This window comes from Blennius ocellaris (assembly GCF_963422515.1).
Source record: "Blennius ocellaris genome assembly, chromosome: 16".
NCBI classification, from domain to species: Eukaryota; Metazoa; Chordata; class Actinopteri; order Blenniiformes; family Blenniidae; genus Blennius; species Blennius ocellaris.
The window spans coordinates 20,842,878-20,854,181 of NC_137665.1; the positions used below are offsets into that span (position 1 = coordinate 20,842,878).

Sequence of the window (11,304 nt, forward strand, 5' to 3'; positions counted from 1 at the left end):
ACAGGAACGTGTGAAGACGTCGGGAACGTGAACGTTTCACTCACAGCGACGGTGAACGGGTGAATAAAGACGCTACAGTGCTGAGCGAGACTTTCCCTCTCGTCCTCGTAAATCCAGAATCACTGCGCTTCGGTCCCGCTGAAAACTTGTTTCCCCCTGCGGGAATGCAGTTTGAGTTATCTCACGGGATTAGTCAAATGCGGTCCGGGGGTTTATCGCAGGTCCACTGAGGCAAAACCTCCGGGGGCGCCGCGGGACAAATCCATGACTGTTAATGAAGCCAGGGCCTCGCTCTGTCCGTCCAGCCGTCCGTCCAGCCATCCGTCCGTCCAGCCCCGGCCCCGTCCAGCGCCGGGCCGGCGCCTACAGGATGTTGGGCCCCAGCAGGCTCAGCTCGTCCTCGGGCACCATCAGGCTCCCCATGTACCACAGGATCCAGGGAATCAGGCTGACGAAGATCAGCAGCGGGCCGGACAGGACCAGGAAGTCCCAGAAGCTCAACGGGGCGAAGATGCCGACGAGGAAGACGACGACGCCGACGACGTCCAGCACCACGGCGATGGCGAGCAGGACGTTGACGCCCTTGCTCTTCTCCATGTCGGCGTGCGACTGCGGCTCGGCGGGGTGTGAGGCGGGAGCTGCTCGGCGCTGCTCGGAGCTGCTAATAGCTGCTCAGAGCTGCGCGGCACTGCCGTGGGGAGGCAGGGCCGCCGCCGTCCGACCGCCGCTCATTAGCAACACCGGGCTGGTCTTCATTCCTCTGCAGGCCCGACCCGTTCTGCACCTCCCGCGTCATCGCCGTGACCTGCCTGCCATTGTTCACTGATTGACGCTCACACGCTTCACAATCAGCTGCTGTTTACACAGCGACGAGCCGGCTGTGATTCGCGGACGGCCTCGGGACGACAAGAGGCTCCGCCGCACCGCCAGGGAAACAAACGTCTCACACCAGAGGAATCCAGGCGTTTGCGGGATCAGCTGCAGAGCGGACTGAAGGGAGTCGACCCCTTTTGTGTGTTCTGCCAGTAGTTGCACTCCCTTTGGAGGAATTTGGAACTGAAAAGACGATTTCAAGGAATTTGCCGAGTCGGTAGCATTCTCGGTCCGGTCGGCTAACGGCAGCGTGTCGCTGATGTCGCAGCTGATCGACGCATTCAGGAATCGTTCACGCTGATATTCTGCTTTCGCTATTGGGGGGGGGGTTACAAAACGACGGAGCTCGGAGCCACTAGAATCAGGCAACTTTATTTAATTTTTTTTAAATAAAAAAATAAGACATTTTTAAATACATTACAGTCATTCCAATTTGCTTTTATAGAGAACATAGAAAAGCCCAACATATCCACATGAGCAAGCAGGTGAGTTTGTGACTGTGGAAAGGAAAAACTCCCCCAACAGGGAGAAACTTTGTAGAAACCAGAGTCAGAGGTGGAGGAATTCTGCGGACCGGTTGGGGTGAAAGGATGGAGGAGAGGAGAGGAGAGGAGACGAGAGGAGAGGAGAGGAGAGGAGAGGAGAGGAGACGAGAGGAGAGGAGAGGAAAGACAGAGAAAGACTGGGTGGGGAGATACATACAATACCCTTGTTAGTGCTACATACATTTTTCTTTTTTTTCTTCTCATTATAATACAATAATCACAGTGATCCAAATATTTTCCAACTACCATGAGATCAAACCAGCCTGAGCAGCAACAGAGAAAAAACCAAAATAATCACAACAATGATAGCAAAGACAAAGACAAAAGGACAGAAAATAAGAAAAATCAGCAGTAAATCTCATCAATGAGGAGTGGAAGAGTGTGTGTGTGTGTGTGTGTGTGTGTGTGTGTGTGTGTGTGTGTGTGTGTGTGTGTGTGTGTGTGTGTGTGTGGTTTGTCCTCTGGATGTGAATGGAACTGTTGTGGGGGGGCCCGCAGCACCACCCCGGGGGCCGAGGCCACCAGGGCCGGACGCCGCCACTCCGGTACCCAGCGGCCCCCCGGACCCGGAAGGCACCAATCGGAGCGTGTAGAGAGGAACCCCCCCCCCCCCAGGCCAGAGGGGCCCACAGGAGAAGGATAAATGGCGCAAGGCCCCAGGCCCCGACCCGAGCCGCCCAGCCGGGACCGGCCAGTTCAGCGTCCCCAGGCCACGCGGGCAGGGTGCCCCCCCGACCCCGGCAGCGGAGCCCGCCGCACCGCCACCCCCCCAGAATCAGGCAACTTTTTGAAAAATGTTTGAAAAAACATTTCTGAAACTCTGCTCCTGGTCCTGGTCGCTCTGCACGCGCTCAGTAGCTGCACAAGCACAACTATGACTCCTCCCAGTTTCCTTGGGGAAGTTGGGTTGAAGGTGGTGTTGTCGTCCTCGTGTATTTATCTAACATGAAATTTTCAGGAAGGGTTTGTCACTATGAATGGACGCTTCCATTTTGAGAGCGATTGGGTCAAAGGTCAAGGTCGAGGTCACGAAGACGTCACAATTATTTTTTGTCATTACTTTGGTCAGTTTTAATCCGATTGACGCCACACTAATGCGACATGATGCAGCGACGTCATCACGCTGATTAATGGTTGGGGGTCAAAGGTCATGTGGGTCACCTGTGTGTGTGTGTGTGTGTGTGTGTGTGTGTGTGTGTGTGCACTTTCAGTACAAAAACTAACAACAGCAGCCACTCGTGGCCCAACATGGAAGCTACCAAATTTTCATTGTTTCTGCAGTTGTCATGGAAACGGACATCATTTTTAAAACGCAAAGCTTTACCGAAATGGCGTCTCTTCACTGTAGGCGTCGTCGTGGAAACGGGGCTGAGGTTTACACTTTATTAAGTGTTTCTCTTTAATTGGATCAACCTCATCCTCGCTGGGCACCTTGCTATAATAACAGTGTGTGTGTGTGTGTGTGTGTGTGTGTGTGTGTGTGTGTGTGTGTGTGTGTGTGTGTGTGTGTGTGTGTGTGTGTGTGTGTGTGTGTGTGTGTGTGTGTGTGTGTGTGTGTGTGTGTGTGTGTGTGTGTGGAGACTGTCACAAAGAGGAACCACACGTCATGGAAACATGTACACACACACACACACACGACTCAGCCTTTATTTACCATTGAAGTGGCGATGGCGCTGAAGGGTGGAGCTCCGTCACCTGGTTTGCATAAGGTGTGTTGTTATCGGATCAGACTCTGAATCAGCTTCAGGCTGAAACTCGGGGAAACGAACGGAGGGTTGGTTCTCACGTCGGAGTCACGTGACCCCCCTGCTGGGGATTTCTAAAGGTTTGTTTTACCAACGCGACACCCGGACGTGACAAACCAGTCTGACCAGTAGAGCTGCTGCTGTGACACTACACCACACTGTGTGTGTGTGTGCGTGTGTGTGTGTGTGTGTGTGCGTGCGTGGGAATGGGTCAAAGTACAAAGAAACATTTCAAAGTTGTTCAAGCCACCTCAGAGAAAAGTTTCTACTCAATGAAGCCTCCAGGACACTCAATATTTAACGTCCCAGTAGCGCGCACACACACACACACACACACACACACACACACACACACACACACACACACACACACACACACACACACACACACACACACACACACACACACACACACACACACACACACACACACACACACACACACGCGCGCGCGCACTAACAATAATAACATCTCTGAATCGTACATTTCTACAAAGCAGCATAGATCAATAAAAAGCTGAGGCAGCAGTTCCTCTCAGGAAGTGTTCACAGGAATGTTTTCAAGTGAAAATGCAAAACTGTGGTTGTGTCTTGGGGTCTGTTTACACGACAACAAACCCTGGAGACACTGAAAACACCTGTTAGCAGATTCCTGCTGCTCCTGCTCCTGGTCACCACAGTTCCTTCTGCACATGCTCAGTAGAGACCATCAGAGCAAAGTGTCCTCCCGGGTGTCCTGACTCCCAGTTTGTATTCTCCTGGACTTGGTACTTTTATTTTCAGTCACCATAACAACAATCCAACTTGGTGGTTTTGTTTTGACAGTCACCATAAAAACAATCCACACTTTGTGGTTTTATTTTCACAGTCACTGTAAAAACATTTAAACGTTTGTTTGAGGAACCGAGTCAGCGTCACTTGCATGTTAGCCGTTAGCTCATGTCGATGCTAACTAGCCTGTCAGGTAGCCACATCACTGTGAAACACTGAGCAGGGAGCGTCTCCATGGCAACAGACACTGATCTCCTCTAATCTCCTCCATGAGGAGCCTCTCATCCACTTTGTATGGGACAGTTTTTTCACAGTTTTTTGGGATTTATTTTGAAACGGTTAAACATTAACATCCCAACATCTAATGGATTAGTCTTTAGATGATGACAAATCATTTCATACAATTTAGGTGAGTGGTTTTTGCGAAACATTGGTAAAATACATACATACATACAAACCAATAAATAAATAAAAAAAAACAAATACACACAGACAAAAACATAACCTTATAGACCAACTTTCGTTGGCAAAGGTAATGATATGAATATTTAAAGGGAAAAACACACAGTGATTTAATCAGGTTTAATAATTTCCCTTTTGAATATTTCGGCCTCAGTTTAATGAGACGCTCACAGCTGATTTACAGTCATCAGCATATAATCTCATAATGAGAAAGATTGTTTTTTTTTTTTTTACAGTCAATCTTTTGAGTATTCATAAAAGGAGTTACGTAACTTCAGCAGAGTGTGGACCAAAAGACTATACCGTCAATCATTTAAATGTAATATAGATTAAAGTGAAGCTGTGAGCTCGTCAGTTCATTTCTCCACCAGAAAACCTCCAATAAACACAAAAGGGCCATAAAGCCTCTGTGCCATCAGGAAACCCCGGCTCATCTATAATTCACAGCACGTAAATATCAGTTCTGTGGTTGATGTACTTTGTTGAAGGGAGGAAGTCAGCAGCTCACAAAGAGCCCCACCTCAGCTTCACTCTGTAAACTCACTTATACAACATTTTTGAATAATGTTCAGTGCCTCAAACCGTCCTATTCATGGAGGAAAGAACACCGAAAGCACTTCTGACTCACGTTGTTCTGAAATAGTAACATTTAGAACCACATTTTGGTCAAATAAATCCTCGAAATCTTGTGTTTTAGACCAAAGTTTTAACAGTTTACTTTGTTTTAAATTGCAGACGTGCAGCAATGCGTCAGAAAACAACCTGAACTGGACAGATTTGGAAGATCTGAGTAATTTGAGCTCTTAAAAAGTCACAATTTAAGTTGAAGTAGACGTGTAACGGGGTTTTTCCACTACATTAATGTAATGATGCAGGATTTAATGAAGCACTTTTGGAGATTTCTCTCTCAATTTAAAAGAGAAATAGAGCATTTTGTCACCTTTTCGTTTCGCCTATTCAGTTTTGCCTGTTTAGTTCTTTTATTTGGTAAATAGGAGAGTTTATTATTGGAGTCATTGTACTGTAAATCTGTCTTGTCGCAACTTTTACATTTTAAAGGCTGTGCACTCAGTGACGGCGTTGAAATAACTAACTTTCTACTTCCTGATTGGCATAAATATCCAGTAGCTCTTTGGGATTTCCAGTTTTGCACCAACTTTCCAGTTTTTGTTTAATTTAAAATGGTAAATGAGCTTTTTTACTACCTATCACTCACAACAATGCATATTTAAAGTGAGAATGGAGACGTACCGACGTATATTTAATAGTACAGTATTAAATTTGGGTTTAAATCAAACTCCAGACGTTAAATTAATCTTTGTAAACGTCTTCACACTAGCCGTCGTCTTCTCCTCTTTGCTTCACTAATCCAAAGAGTCCTTATTATCTCTCAAATCCTTTCTTTCTGAGAGACTCTTACTTTGGTGACAACTTTAAAAAAGGATAATTTAAAATTCTAAATCATGTTGTGGCTGCTGGTCAGCGCTGCTGTCTGATCCGAAGGCCAACACATTGACTCCTACATTTCTTTAAATCAATATTTCAGTTTATAAAGGTCAGAGATGAATTTATGATCAAAATACCTCATCTCTTCTACATGGCAAGTAACGTTACTCTGAAAAGTACCAATGAGAGGACACAGGTAGAGTGCAGGCATCTTGTATATACATTTAATATTACAGTAAAATTACAATATCTAACCTTTGAAATGCATTGGAATTAAGTGGTTTTTAGCCCTAAAGGTTTATTTTTTTTTTTTTTACCGTAGTTTCAGTATAAACAAAAGAACTCATGACATCTGTAGAGAAGAACATCCTTCAGAAAGTGCGAATGGAAGTACTTCATGATCAAATGAACTGCAAACGAGATCCGAGCCCAGGTTTTGCCAGTCGGAGGAGTTGGAGGAGCTCCTGTCCGCTTTGTCCTTTTCCAGGAAACACATTCGAGTCCTTTCCTCTCTTCCTGGGCTCCGTCAGGCCTCCTCCTGTCTGCCGGTGTCGTGGTGGGTCTCGTCCAGGGAGGCGTCGTAGCCGTGGTTGCTGTAGGCGGTGGACCTGCCCCAGGTCACCCTGCCGGCTTTACGCGGAGGAGAGCTGCTCCTGTGGCCGCTGCTCCCCTCCTCCTCCTCCTCCTCCTTCTTCTCCTCCTTCTCCTCCCGGACGCACTTGACGCCCTCGCCCCGCTGGAGGCTCCGGCTCAGCCGCTCCGACAGCTTCCTGGCCAGCCGCACCAGGCTGCTCCTCTTCCCCGCGTGCTCCTCTGCCTCGCGCACCTGCACGTTGGCCACGTACCACATGAGCCAGCAGGCCAGGCTCACGAAGACCACCAGCGCGCCCGTGTAGATCAGGAAGTCGCCGTAGAAGCGGCCGTCCACGCGCAGGTTGGCGAAGATCCCGATGAAGATGAGGATGAGGCCGAAGACGTCCAGGAGGACGGCGAGGAGGAAGAGCGTCCGGCAGCCGCCGACGCACCGCAGCAGCGCGCCCATCCTGCTGGCTGGGAGGAGGGGGGGGGGGAGAGGCGCGCGCTCAGCGGGAACTAACGGAGTGATGCTGCGTCCCCGTGCGCACCTGGGACAGGGGCGGCGCACCTGGGAGGGAGGAGGGAGGGGGAGGAGGTGCACCTGGAGGGAGGAGGGAGGGGGTGTACCTGGAGGGAGGAGGGAGGGGGAGGAGGTGCACCTGGAGGGAGGAGGGAGGGGGAGGAGGTGCACCTGGAGGGAGGAGGGAGGGGGTGTACCTGGAGGGAGGAGGGAGGGGGAGGAGGTGCACCTGGAGGGAGGAGGGAGGGGGAGGAGGTGTACCTGGAGGGAGGGGGTGTACCTGGAGGGAGGAGGGAGGGGGAGGAGGTGCACCTGGAGGGAGGAGGTGTACCTGGAGGGAGAAGAGAGGAGGTGCACCTGGGTAGAGGAGAGAGGAGGGAGGAGGTGCACCTGGAGTGAGGAGAGAGAAGGGGCACCTGGAGGGAGAAGGTGCACCTGGAGGGAGGAGAGAGGAGGTGCACCTTGAGGGAGGGGGAGGAGGTGCACCTGGAGGGAGGAGAGAGGAGGTGCACCTGGAGGGAGGATAGAGGAGGTGCACCTGGAGGGAGGGGGAGGAGGTGCATCTGGAGGGAGGAGAGAGGAGGGAGGAGGTGCACCTGGAGGGAGAAGAGAGGAGGTGCACCTGGAGGGAGGGGGAGGAGGTGCACCTGGAGAGAGGAGGTGCACCTGGAGGGAGGGGGAGGAGGTGCACCTGGGGAGAGGAGGTGCACCTGGAGGGAGAAGAGAGGAGGTGCACCTGGAGGGAGGAGAGAGGGAGGAGGATTATAAAACCACAGTGAACAGAGGGAAACATAATGGATTACAAGTACTCACACAACTTTATTAAAGCAAATTACTCTTAATATGGATTTTTCCTCGTACTTAAGTATAGTATAACAGCATGTAAGCTACTTAAGTACTTTTAAAATCGTACCAAGCACAGGTGGAAGCGACTGATTACAAATACTCACATTAATGCGCTGCTGAGGAATAAGTAAAACATTTCTAGTAATCACATTACTTATATCAAGTAGTTGGCTATTTGTTGCTCTCAAGAATGTACACTACCCTACACTGTAGGGCGATAGTCACCAGGGCAAATGTAATGGATTAAATGTTACATCTTATTTATGTCATTTTACTCTTGCGTGAGTATAAATTACAATATCTAAATTACTTCAGTACTTTTTGAACCATACCAAGCACAGTTGGAAAATACATATTCCAAATACTCATATTACTGTAATTAAACAGTATTTTTGGTGGGTAGTAACTCCATATTTTGCAACCATATGAACATGAGTGTGTTGACTGTAATCGATTACAAGTGTAAGTGTGTAATTTTACTTAAGTGCAATTTACTGTATATAATCTACTGCAGTGCTTTTGCTGGCCACAGATTAAAGTAACTGATTACAGATGCTCACCTTACTGTAATTAACTATCAGTACTTGTTAGTTTCAACATATTTCAGGTAGAAAACTGAGGGTTCGACGACTCAGCAAGGTCTCGTTGGTTCGATGACTCAGCATGATCTCATTGGGATTCGGGTCCGAAGGGGTTAATTCTTCTCCAGCTCAAAGTTTAAATGTATGAAAATGAGTCTCGGAGTCAAATCTTCAGTTTTACATGATTGAGATCCAAAGCTTCTGTTTCTGAGTCGCAGTGAAGCAGGAAAACACAAACGTCACGTCTCAGCTTTTAATTATTGACGATCCTTCAAACAGATTCAGGAAACCCCTCCCCCCACCCAACCCAGACCCCCCCCCCCCCTCCCCCTCCCCCTCCCCCCCTCCCCAATAAAGATGAACACTGTTCCTTGGCCGAGCCGCGAGGTCGTGGTGGTTGTTGTGGTCGCCGTCCTCCGGCTCTCGGCGCCTCCTCCTCCTCGGCTAGTAACTGAAATGTCGTCATGCACCTTCAAGACGGAGACAAAGTCGTCAGTCCCCCGAAAACTTAGACGCGTGAACAGTAACGTAAAGATCAGGGACGCACCGATACCGCTCAGACACCAGTACAAGTACGAGTTATATCCTTTCGCTACCTGCCGATACAGGATACCGATAAGTGATCTACTTGCTGATACTAAGTACCGAAAAGAGTTCCGACCTTTAGCTACCTGCCGATACCGAGTCGTGGTACTGTCACTAATCTTGAGGTACTTGTCGATACCAAGTACAGACATGAGAACTATTTGTTGATAATAATTACCGAAAAGAGTGCCAACCTTTAGCTACTTGCCGATACCAAGTACAGATACGCGTATGAAGCTATAGCTACTTGTACTAACTCTTTAGCAACTCGCATGTGGCATTTAGCACGGTTTGGAGTTATGTGCTAAATCAGAGTACTGACCAACATCAGGCTAACTCCGCTGGTGATGAAGTTGCTGGTGTTGTACGAACTATCTTTCTCCTTCTCCACATATTTAGTCAGAACATAATTTATCGCCTGTCTTACTTTTGTCATCAATATTAAAGAATCTCCAATACGTCGATATCGCTCCTGCTCTCTTGATTACTTGCGGGCGACATTACCGACACGTGGCGTCACGTAATACTTGCCACGTTGTATCGGGGGTCCGTAAAGAGTACAAGTTCTCTGTGGAGTTTGGGACCAGGTACTGGCATTGGCATTGATATTGATTTTGGTATCGGTACTGGTATCAGCATTGGTATTGGTAGTGGTATTAATATTGGTACGGGTATCAGTACTGGTATCAGCATCAGTATTGGTATAGGTATTGATATTGCTGCTAGTATTGGTGTCAGCTTTGGTACTAGTATCGGTGTTGATATTGATATCAGTACTGGTATTAGTACTGGTATCAGTATTGGTACTGGTATTGGTATTAGTACTGGCATCATTATTAGTACTAGTATCGGTATTGATATTGATCTCAGTACTGGTATCAGTAGAGGTATCAAGAACTAGTACTGGTATTGATATTGGTATCAGTACTGGTATCAGCATCAGTATTGGCATTGTATTGGTATTGATATTGGTACTGATATCAGTACTGGTGTCAGCATCAATGTTGGCATTGATATCTGTACTCGTATCGGAATTGGTATCAGAACTGGTATCGGTACTGGTATCAGTATTGGTACTGGTATTGGTATTGATTTTGATATTAGTATTGATCTAGGTATTGATTTTGATATTGATATTGATTTTGATATTGGTATTGATACTAGTATTGGTAATGACATTGGTACTGGTATCAGTATTCGTACTAGTATCGGTATTGATGTTGATAACAGTACTGGTATCGTACTGGTATTGGTACTGGTTGTGGTATTGATATTGGTATCAGTACTGGTGTCAGCATCAATGTTGGTATTGATATCTGTACTCGTATCGGTACTGGTATCAGTATTGGAACTGGCATTGGTACTAGTATTGGTATCAGATCTGATATGGGTACTGGTATCAGTATTGGTACTGGTATTGTGTCTTGATTTTGATATTGGTATTGATACTCGTATCGGTATTGACATTGGTACTGGCATCAGTATTGGTACTGATGTTGATAACAGTACTGGTATCGGTACTGGTATTGGTACTGGTTGTGGTATTGATATCACTATAGATCTTGATATCGGCGCAGCCCCAGTAGAGAGACGTTTCGTACTTGTCTGCCGCCGGAGGCGGTCACAGGTTGAACGCCGGCGGCCGGTAGTAGCTGAGGGGCTTCTTCATGGTGGAGCGCTGCCTGTTCTCCTTGGTGATGGGGATCAGGACCACGCCCACCACGAACACCATCAGTCCGATGGAGAGCAGCGCCGGGCCCAGGATGTTGGTGACCTTCCGGCAGTGTCCGGCGAAGTACAGGCCGCTGATGATGAGGCCGCACGCCAGGAAGCTGCCGCCGGTGGACATGAGGTGGACGGGGAACCAGAAGACCTGGCAGTTGTCCGGCGGCGTCTCGGCCGTCCAGAGCGACTCGCTGCGGGACAGACTGAACACCGTGCTCTCCGTGCGGCTCGGCGCCGTCAGCTGGTCCCGGGACTCCGACAGCGCGCACTCCCCCAGCGGGATGTTCTCCGGGCTGCCCGTCATGGCTGCCGCCGCCACCGCCACCACTCTGGGGGGGGGGTCATGTGACGTCATGTCGATGAAACAGGAAATGACAGAACGCCGGCGTTTCCTCGATAAAACTGGTATTGATGTCTAATCCCAGATGGAAATGTTTCATTAATCCACTTTCCTGTTTTTCATCACAGATTAAATACTTCTCCATGTGGATACATTTACTCCAGTACAAGCTTTTCATTCATGGTATTTGTCTTTTTCCTCACTACTTCAAACATGAAATTTTATATATATATATATATATATATATATATATATATATATATATCCCAAAGCCAAAAGTACTGGTCGT

The 11,304-nt window shown here is 48.1% G+C and overlaps 2 protein-coding genes across 2 annotated transcripts; both read right to left on the bottom strand.

Moving 5' to 3' along the window:
- Positions 1-6,116: 6,116 nt before the first annotated feature.
- Positions 6,117-6,884, bottom strand: tmem238l (transmembrane protein 238 like; the record flags this gene model as incomplete). The annotated part of the gene is made up of 1 exon (XM_080511067.1): positions 6,117-6,884. One exon carries the CDS (start codon positions 6,882-6,884, stop codon positions 6,369-6,371), a length of 516 nt encoding a protein of 171 aa, XP_080367193.1. The 3' UTR covers positions 6,117-6,368.
- A 3,687-nt stretch (positions 6,885-10,571) lies between these two features.
- On the bottom strand, positions 10,572-10,979 carry pirt (phosphoinositide interacting regulator of transient receptor potential channels; the record flags this gene model as incomplete). The annotated part of the gene is made up of 1 exon (XM_080511634.1): positions 10,572-10,979. One exon carries the CDS (start codon positions 10,977-10,979, stop codon positions 10,572-10,574), a length of 408 nt encoding a protein of 135 aa, XP_080367760.1.
- Between the last annotated feature and the right edge of the window lie 325 nt (positions 10,980-11,304).